Source organism: Calonectris borealis, chromosome 2 (assembly GCF_964195595.1).
Source record: "Calonectris borealis chromosome 2, bCalBor7.hap1.2, whole genome shotgun sequence".
Taxonomy (NCBI): domain Eukaryota; kingdom Metazoa; phylum Chordata; class Aves; order Procellariiformes; family Procellariidae; genus Calonectris; species Calonectris borealis.
Window position 1 is genome coordinate 56,659,202 of NC_134313.1, and position 10,814 is coordinate 56,670,015.

At 39.7% G+C, this 10,814-nt stretch overlaps 1 protein-coding gene across 1 annotated transcript in view; it reads left to right on the forward strand.

Annotated features, from left to right (window-relative positions):
- Positions 1–8,550, forward strand: part of ARHGAP28 (Rho GTPase activating protein 28) — a 31,627-nt gene extending 23,077 nt beyond the window's left edge. The window contains exons 9-14 of the mRNA XM_075140673.1: positions 530–612; positions 2,428–2,625; positions 3,345–3,488; positions 5,654–5,808; positions 6,459–6,523; positions 8,397–8,550. Coding sequence (XP_074996774.1) covers positions 530–612; positions 2,428–2,625; positions 3,345–3,488; positions 5,654–5,808; positions 6,459–6,523; positions 8,397–8,488 — 737 coding nt within the window. The 3' untranslated portion in view covers positions 8,489–8,550. The remainder of the gene's footprint in view (positions 1–529; positions 613–2,427; positions 2,626–3,344; positions 3,489–5,653; positions 5,809–6,458; positions 6,524–8,396) is intronic.
- Positions 8,551–10,814: the final 2,264 nt, after the last annotated feature.

Here is a 10,814-nt window from a genome sequence, read left to right on the forward strand (position 1 = left end):
ACCAATTGCTGAAAACATGATGGTATTTTGTAACTGAAGAGGGGCTCTACATTTATCTAGAGTGCTAGGCATGGGACAAATACTTTTTAAGTTATAAGCAATTAATCTCTACTCCAATGGCACAAGCGTTCAGCAAATCACTCAATAACAACAGTCTGAAAATTTTCTGAAAACAAGTATCCATTTCAGTTTGAAAGGGGGAAAATACTTGATCCATATACAACACATTCTGACCACATTATCAAAAAGAAACTGGCTAGTACTGAAAAATATTGGCTCCTTGCTTTTTAGACAGAATTTTATAGAGCCTTGTCTCCCCCTGTGACAAAGACCCAAGATGATGAGGAAAAATCCATTCATTGCAATTGGGTTTATATTTGGGGAAAAGATTATGGTTAATAAATATCTAAACATACTAGTCTCAACCAGGCAGTGGTTGCTTTTGTTTCTAGAACTGCTGACCAACAAGGATTTTAGAACAAACCAATTGTAATTGGGATTTCAAAAACTTAATTATTCATATTCTTAGAAATCTCCAAGATCAAGTTACAGCTACAAGCTTTGCATCTGTTGATCATGCTGCTGCCTGAAGCCAACAGAGACACAGCCAAGGTAAGTTCTTCGTTTGCTAGCACCTGCCATCTGTGGTGCCTTTGACTTTTAAATGAGAGACGTGGTTTTTTTCTAACAGTCAGTTGATCAGACACTGCATCGTGAAAGTATTCATCTGTGGTTTTTATCATTTCCTTGAAAAGATATTCCAATTCCCTGGCTGTCATTTATCTTACAAGCAATTAAGAAATAGTTGCCGGAGGTGTCAGTAAATGGCTCCCAGGCATCATTTATTCTGGAGCACCCACTTCAAAGAGGCCTCGCATAGTTTGGAAAAAGAAGGTCCAGTTTCTGGGTTTTCTGTATAACTGGAATTCTCCAGGATGAAATTAAATGAGAAGCTGCCCCCCAGGAGCTTGCCTAGTGCACTCCCAGGGCTGAAGGGCTTCCAGGGCACTGGACCAGACTGGAGGAGGTAGTCTGAAGTAAAAACCCCTGAAACGTACATCTGTAGCATGGGTGTCACTGCCTCAGCCTCAGCTGTTTTGCCTTACAAACCCACACCCGCACCCATGTACTACTTCCTGATATAGACACAGTGCCTACAAGCATTTTGGGTGTGGGGGAGCTCCCAGACCTGGCTGCAGCTATGTCCTGACCCTAAGAGACCCTGGTTGCATTTTTGGACTTGTTTCCACATAAAGGAAACCTGGGTGAACAAGCTGCCTGGGAGCCCCCAGATATTTCATCAGGTCCCCTGCTCACCAGGACCTTGCAGGTCCCTCACCTCCAAAAGTCTCCCACTGGTCAGTTTAGATACAGCTTTATGAGTCCTGGTGCCTTCTTTACCCGTATTTATTTATACAAGAACAAGGGACAAAAATAACAACCCTCTTTAATGCATTTGGAGGTCTACTAGTGCTCTGTGAAGAATGGCGGTTATTTATTTCTTCTACCAAAGTCCATATCGATATAGAGCAGTATATATAAAACACATGCTAGATGAGCAGTCTTAATTATTACTAGGCTTTTATATGAAAATAGAAGCGATAACAAAACTGAATGCATCTCTACTTGCTATCTCTAATGAGATTTTAGAAATTTCTCCAACACAGTTTCTGTTTTGTAATTCCTGGGTTTGTAAAAATGTTTTAATTGCAATGTCAGGGTACAAAGACAGTGGTTTTAATGGTATGGTGTTGCAAAAGGACTCACTGGCAGACCCCAATTCTAACGACAGCTGCAATCCATCCTATTCAGTCACTCAAGTAAAATTCTGAATAAACTGCCCAAAAGGGAAATGAGTTTCCTTTGAGTCTGCCACGCATGTGCAGAAGTGACATCAACGAACAACCACTGAGTGCTTCTTGCTTTCATTATCCCAGAATAAAAGTTTGGGGGTTGCTGGCAGAAATTCCTCAGATTATATCATATATGGGACTGGTGCACATTTGAAGAGGCTGATCACCTGGAGACTGCAATATAAAAAGCCTTGGCCAGACACATCAAAATGGACACCTTGAAATCTATGAAATTAACTATTCCATTGCAACACCTTTCTATCTTTCCTCTACTACAGGATTCAGAGCCTTAGTGTAGACACTGTACTTGATTTACAGATTTGGGATTATGCTCTGTGACAGTTAATTTATTAATGTGTATTTTGATAACATTAACTATTCCGCTGTGATTGACACAGGTGGTTGTGCCAGCAAATATCAGAGTAATCCAAATCAGAATGTAAAAAACTCTAAACTTCACCTCCAAGTGCAAATATAGCAGCTTTCGAGCCAGACACGTTGTGCATTTGAAAACGCTGCATTTAAGAAGTAAACTATTTTGTAAGACTCAGCATAACAAGCGTTGTTTTCCCAGGCCTTTCTTCAGTTCCTGAAGAAGGTGGTTGCTAATGAAGGGAAAAATAAAATGAATTTGTGGAATGTTTCTATGATTGTTGCACCAAACCTCTTCATCTACAAAGGGAAACGTGCAAACCAACAAGAAATGCAAGCAGCCGCCACCACGGCGCACATTGTGCGGCTTTTAATTCGGTACCAGGACATCCTGTGGACAGTGAGTAATGCCGGTTCTCTCTTTATGGCTCCAGTACACAGAAATATTTTGCTATATGCAGCAGCTCTGTAGAAATCAGAGTAATCTGACCTTCCTAGAAGAAACAGTTAGCTATTCTTTGGAAACTGGCTGGAGTCTTCTATATCTAGAATGAGATAGGGTTGACAGATACCTCTGGATGGAGATTTACCTCACCTATCCAAGACATCCATTTTCGCACGAATTGCCCTCTGGAGGTACCTATCCCACACCATTGTTTATACAGAAGAATGCATAGGAGAATGATTTAATCTAGATGCGTAGGTGAGATATCTAAACTTGAATGAGATTAAATGACTCTTTAAAGTCTAGCCCATAATAATATGGGCCAAAAGTGCACACTACTTGCTGGACTTCCGAAGGTTGGCATGAAGATCACGAGTCTCAGCCTGTTTCCTCATAACAGAGGGAGGGTATGACGGGGATTGCAAAAACTACCTCCTAATAAAGTTCCTTCAACTGCAAACATCACTAAAAAGTTTCATATGGTATGAAAGATGAGCTACAGTTTCACCAGAGGAATAACTATGGGTTGTTAGAGGGAGCTACTAATTGCATGTATCTTCTGGGGATAAGTAGAGCTTCTGCTGCCTAAAATTTGGTGCCTTTCTAAAGCCCCGACACCAATTTTATGAGGGAAAAATTACTGTATATTTTCAGTTCCGGCTTCCTCCCTTTAGGTGCCATCCTTCCTGATTTCCCAAGTAAGAAAAATGAATGAGGCAGCAATGAACAACAGCAAGAGGCAGCTGATGTTTGACAAAGGAGTGAGAAAACTTCTGAGGAGAAAGACCATGGAACGGGAGAGACCTGAAAGACCAGAGGTGTGATAAAAATATCATTTTCAAGGGCAGCTGTAACCAGCCTCCCTCCTTTCTTACCTCATAAAAGCTTTGGGGGGGGGCAAGGAGGAAATTTTACCATACAAAATAAGCTGATTTGGGAGCTATCTTGAAAGATGTGCTCCCCAGTCCAACATCCTGATAAGACAAAGTTTTTGGGATTGATTGAGAAAAGATGAGGAAGGCAGAATGATTTCTAGCAGCCCAAGTTATAAGCTGTTACAAACAAATGCTGGTTTTGTACCTGTTTTATAAGAAAATGGTCATATCTGGACCGTCCTTGACAGCAATGATCTGTAGATATTCAACAAATGCACAGATTTGTAGTTGAGTAGCAGGATGGTCCATATTAGGATTAATTGCACTCACCCATGCCCTGGTCCAAGCCATTCGATATTCTCCTTGAAAGCTTTAGTTTTACAGTTTTGCACTAAGTTCCTAAGCAGAGATAAAATCCAGTTTGCCTAACATAGACACCAAAACTAGATCTAAATTTTAAGCGCCTAATGAAGTCGTTTGTGTCGTTATTGCCCATAAAGTCAGAGAAGAGAGGTGGATACCTTTGAGGATTTCCAGAGCTCCAGGTGCAGACTTAGGAAAGCCTGATACAAAAATCTTCCTTTGGAGGTTTTAAAGCCACCAACTTTTCTCCACTGCTTGAATATGGAGTTTAGGAACTTACTTGAGGTATGCTATTTCAAAAGACACCTAAAATTAACTTATGTATTAGGTGTAACATATAATTTGGGCAAAAAAGCATGTTGTGAACACGTGCACAACATATACAGTCCCTATAGCAGCTTATATGTAGTGTTTCCATGTAAAAACTACCTTTAATAATCTGGAGAGAAAGTCTTTAGAGGTTTAAAAGAATGGAGATTAGTGAATTGTAAGAAGAGTAATCAAAGAACTGGTCAAGAACTTTATAGTTATTGAAGAATAGTCTTGAAGAACAAAAGACAAATTAGGAAGGAGTTATATTAAAAGATCATAAGAAATAGAGAATAAGCCACCTAACACAGACAATAGAGAAAATGCAGAAGGGAACATCTGGGAAAAAATAGAAAGAGAAAGCATGTGTATGAATAGTGAATCCATGTTAATTCAGCTTTTTGGAGAATTCATTTGCCAGCATTGACTGAAATGTATTGTGGGTAGGACACGCATTTGTGCTGGAGTTGGAGACATAGATGTTTGTTTAAAATGGCAATATAGACTACTGTGTTGCAAAACTGTATTCACCCTGGAACAATACAGTGAAAGTTTCTAAGGAGAGCCAATTACTGCAGTCATTGCACCTTTGGGAAGGCAAGTTCATTGATCGTAGTAATGGGCTTTGCATGTAATAAAAACGAGACTAGCCATGGCAGGTAGCTGAAATATGAAGGGTAAATTGGAGGCAAACTCTGTTTGGATAACTGAGTTGAATTTTGAGAGCACTTAACACAGTCCCCGGGTCTCAGATGTTCTAAATTACACAAGGACAGAGACTGGAGAGACTATTGTACTCTGCTCAGCATGGTATTAACTGGATTAGAACTGGAATGCAAACCTTGCTAATTGAGTTATCCGCCATTAATCATGGAAGAGTGCATAAACCTCATAGATGATCGTTTGAACCCTACATAAGGTCAAATTTCAAATTAACAGAAACCATATGGTACTTTGATATCTTACTGTACATAAACTTCCATCTAGTTGAAGTTATAAGAAGAGGAAACAGAGAACTGGATCTTCACACCTCAGGAGAATTTAATCTTTAAAAGGAAGACCAGATATTCCTAGTCATTTTTATGTACTTTTAAATAAGCAGTTGGTTCACTGACCAATGTTAACAGAAATAACTTAAAACACCTCAGATAACAACTTGACTCAATATTACTGCAAGCAATCAAAATTCAAGGGCTGTACTTTATTCTGCACGCATTTATGTGATGCCTACCAAGGAGTTTGTGTCTTTGTGTCATATCTTATTATACTGTATCTATAAATTTGTGTTTGTATGACTGTGAATATGTTTTTTGAATAATTAAGTGAATCCAGGACAGTGATTTTTGCAAGCAACCTCAAAAGAGTTGCAGAACTGCTTCTGAACGGAGCTACAGCAATATTTGCCTTAGACTTACTCTACTGAATATTGATTTTAGGGAGCTGTCACTTTTCCCCCATACCTGCAGTCTGACATACCTGAGGGGGTGATAAGAGTTTATGCTCCACTGCATTCAAAAGTCTCTATGGCAATTCAACTCAACAGCCAAACAAAAGCCAAAGACATCCTGGCTCGATTCCATTGTGAAAACAGGTGGGTAAAACAGAACATTTTGTTTTTCCCGAGCAATAATGTCAGAACCATTAAGGAACAGATTGTCGCCTTTTTAAAGACTCATTTCAAAGACTCGCATCAAAGAACTCTTTTTCTAATCTAAAATTGTTAATTTATGGTTACGTTGGTCAAAGAAATTTTAATAACTGATTTTATTGTTTATATTTTACTTAATAATTGGCTCCTATATAGAATCCGTCTGCCCTCTCTTATACCACTACTAAAACCATACGTTTTATAGACTTGTTGCATAGAGAACCCAGAGGGATTGTCTTATATCTGCCCATAAAATGTTAATGTTTTTATTTCTGTAAGGTAGTAATTATTAACAGTTATGGGAAATGGTAAATTGTATCTGAAAGTCTTTTCTGCAAAGTCTTCCCACGTTACCACGTAATTCTCTTTAAATAAATAATAAAAAATAAATAATATAATAGAAGGCTTAGTTAACTCTGACACAGTAATCTACCTCTGTAGCAGATTCACTATTCTGCAGTGCTCCGTTTGGTGGAAGTCCTTGCTTTTGATAAGTTCACAGGGGCAAAAATATCAATTTTTAGCTTAATATAGATGGTGGTTCAGAAGGCAGTGGTTATAACAGAAAGACAAACTGTTTTTTTCTATCCTAGCCGCAGTTCATCACAGAACATGAGGGGCCAGATCCAAAGTTTACATGAAATTGGAGGAAATATAGGTAGGTCTCATTTTTGAAAATTCAATTCTGAATGTCCTTAGCCTCCTAAAACACCTCAGGGCAGTGCTGTTTTCACACAGCTGGCTCTCTCCTACCTTCCAGTCCATCTGCAGGAAAGGAGTCTGACCCAAAAGCTGTTAAAATCAATGTAACGATTCCTTCCTACTCCAGCATGACTGAAGGGGCACCGCGCAAGAGATGGTGACCTGATGACTGGATCTCAGCAGGACTCCTGACAGTCTTGCCAAATTCATCTGACCTTTCGCTTACCTCTCTCACTCTCATAATTGAGCATTTTTTCATGGTTAAGAGATCCTTAGTCTTCCTCTCGCGAGCACATTCCACCTCGCTGTCAAGCCTTTTCCCAAGACCTATTCCTTCCTTACTGCATTTAAGTGTTAACCTCCTCCAAATAAAAAACACAGAATTGAGAATTCAGCCCCTGCATGTATGGGTGTACTATACTCATACTAATGTATAATCTAATACTAATACTATTTAGATTGTAAATCCCTTGCAGTAGGGATTTTGTCTTCCTCCGTGTTTTGTGCTGCGACATTTTTGTAATAATGACAGTGGCTTGCCACAAAAGTTCTTGGCCTAAAGGTCAAAAACTGGATTTTAATTTGATATTACACAGTCCTGACTCTCTCCTTTCTCTATTCATACTAAAATTCTTCATACTATGTTGGAGTCTTTTGTCAGCTGCCTGATTAGATTATTCCTTAATTCTTCTAGATTCAGCTCTAAACTGTTTCTATTATTACAAAACGTCACAGACCTGCTTCAGCAGCAGTCAAGAAGCAAAGTCTTCATTACTGAAGATATACTCATACAAAGCTAAATTTGATTAGTGATTTGTTTTGGCTGGCTAAACAGGATGACCAGCCGCTGCTAATACAGGACAAGATCCTAAAGGCCTTGTGAAACAATTCCAAGAATTCCCACCACGCTCTTTCAAAAATCTGGACATTTAATTTGCATCTTCATTTAAAATTATTTTCATAGTCCTAGATCTTTCAGGGTACCTTAGTCCACTGATCATGCATTAATTCATTTATATTGCTTTCACTTGAATAAAATCATTAGGACCCCAGTGACCTTATAAGTAACCGTACAAAAATTTTACCATAATCCTTTGTGTCACAGCAATGTAACCTCACCAGTTAAATAGCTTCATCACCCAGTGTAAATATAACATAGTCCAACAAATCAACTTAACTCAAAAATTTATTTGCCTTATTACTCAATTAAGAGGCATCAGATGCCTCTTTCTGTGGCAAAGGCAGCAAGGATCCCCAGCCACCCAACTCCTAGCCCCAGTCACCACCTAACGAAACACTCAAACAGCCAGACTCTTGTTTTTTAACCAGAAAAACAGCAATTGCCAAAACCCTTGATTTATATTTCTTTGCAAGATCCTAGCTGGATGGGAACACATGGTTTACAGAGCTACTTTTTCAGCATTTAAAAATAGTGTAGAAACGAAGTCACAGAGTTGTAACTCCAGCCCAGTAAATCCAAAAAAATAAAAAAAAACCATACTGTGGCACAGTAACAGTGTTGTTAATGCTTCTAAAGAAACCGTAATATTTGTTCACCATTTGACTAAACGCCTTGTCCGTAAGTCAGTGTAATGCAGGACATCCTGCCTGGAAGTGAAAGTGAATTCATGACTCTCACGGAGTAAAATCACTGGCAAATTTACCAAAGCCCCTGTCTGTATCCAGGCAAGATGTCAGCTGGACACACCAAACCAGGCTCGCTACGTGCAAGTCGGAGATACATTCAAGGACATTTTAACGCAGCTCTGTCCCGTTTACTAATGTGCTCAAAACATCCTGTGATTCATGGCTGTCAATTTCTGTTTCAGGTCAGCACTGTTTGGATCCGGATGCATACATGTTAGATGTTTACCGTGCAAATCCTCAGGCAGAATGGGTGATAAAACCAAAAGCAAGCTGAAGCAGAAGGCTGCGGCGTGCAGGACAAAAGCCAAATGGACAACAGTGATGCCTGTCATTTTAAGAAGCTCTTGGCAGAGACGGAACAAAATGGTAGTTACAGGATATCATTCCTTCCTACCGTACCGTCCAACTGATGTTCGCCATGTACTACTTTTGGTATAAGCATTATCACTCCGGCTTCTGGACCATCTGAAAATATCACAGCAGTTATGTTTTCAAGTGGATTACACTCGTGCCAGTTGGACCAGGAGTTAAGGAGGACGGACCAAGGTACGGAGGCACAGAAAATAACCTGTTGCATACGGAGTTGTTCGTTTCCTGACCTGGTGTTAGAACATTAATTTTTGGAAAGGAGAGAATCCAGTGGCATCCACGGATGCATGAAACACTACCGACTACAGCATAACACAGAAGCATCACAGAGACATTCAAGAAGAGAAGGTATCTGTCAAGCGTGGAAGAGAGGAACTTGACCTGCAGCGGTGCCAAGACGTAGCTGTGTGACAAAATCAAACCTTTTTGCTAGAAGTAAACCTGTACAGTGTGCATTACTGCAATATTTATGTCTCTCAGTCACTCCTCATGAGTACCTGATGCTGGGGGAGGGAAGGAGGCAGGAGGAAGAACTACTGTATAGACAGCTGTACTGCTTTATGTATGTACCACTGTATATATTACTACCAGTCTTCCAAAATCGTCTGTCTAGATCACATTACTGTATGCAACTGTAGCGCCACAAACCATTTCCTCCTTCCTTCCCCTGTCACACACACAAGCTTCGGAAGACAAAGGCTAGGTGAGAAGGGACATATTCCCCTGGCTCCATCTTTTACTTGACACTCTCAGATTTAAGTCTGTGTAATGCCATGATATGAGACATGTGTTAATGGCGCCACTTACAGCCATCACCTTTTTTGTTAAACATTATAGTTTCTTAATTTGTAACCTAATTCTTTTTCTTTTGTTTATTTTAGCTTTCATATGTAAGCAACTTTTATACTATTCAGCTGCATTGAGAAGAGAGATCTTTGTCCCGATCTTGTATAATACAGCATGGAGAAGAAAAAGAGCTTCCAATGAGCAGAGGGATTTAATACTCTTATTTAACAGTTACACATTAGGGCCTTAAAACCATAGCCAAACTAGGCCCAGTTGTGCTGGGGGTTTTACAAATACATAGCAAATTGCAGCTCCTTTTACAGACGGCATGCAGCCTACGAACACTCACAGGCTAGCAAGAGAACAGTGGGCTGCAACTGCATTGGGAATGCAGCACAGCAAACGTCAGGCAGTACGTCTAGTTTGTAGCCAGTCACAAGGGTGAGCACCATTCCTCACCTAATCCTCTGGGTGTGGGCTATACTTGCAGAACTAGGGCATGTTTGTTGAGTAGGGAAATCACAAGTCTCTGGAAAGTGGCAAGTATTTTTTTCATCTTGGTCTTATACAAAAAATGGGAACTAACGTCTTCAACTGCACTGCAATGTCTCCGTCATTGGATGACGATATTGCACAACGAATTCACCCACAATCTGAGCAGTGGGTTTTGTTCCTGATCTGGACACACAGAGAGGCAGAAGCTGGTGCTCTGTTTACCAGGTAGCAATGTAAAAGCGTTCTGAACCAAGTCCTCCAGGTGAAGACAAAGTACGCTGTCCTGCAGAGAAACCTGTAATTTGTGATGCTCTGCTGAAGCTGTGTGATGAAGATTTTCACATTCTAGAAACCCACTTCTGGTTCAAAGTTAATTGTGTTCTCCAGTATTTAACTTTCATTGTTAGCGTTCAGTAAAAGAAATCAACATTGAATCAGTAATTTTACCAGCAACAAAAATGTCTACAGAGGGCAGACCCCACCTGTCTTTCTTACCTTCTTGAGATAAAAAATGGTAACATTTAGCAACATTATTCTTTCATTTTCTTTAAACGGTGAAATTTTTAACTTTCCAATTTTTTTTTCTTAACACTAATGGATGCACAGTTGCAGCCAGGTTAAGACCAGGACAGTTGTATTATAAAATACACTGCTTATTTTGACAACTATTTATTTTAAGTATATGAGAGATCTGTGGTTCGTTCATAGGACTAAGCATAAACGTTTTGTCAAGTGCTTTGGTTCCTGATTCTGTTTAGTTCCCTCTGTGGCAACAGACAACTCTTTCTGCTACGCTGCCCTTTTCTTTTAGCTGTAAAACAGGACTACTACTTTCCTTATAAAGGTAACATGAGAATTAGTTGAGTTAAATTCTGCTCTCAGATGCAGCCAAACACTTCCCCGAGCAGAACAGGAGTTATAAACATCCATCTAGGAAGGACAAACTCAGC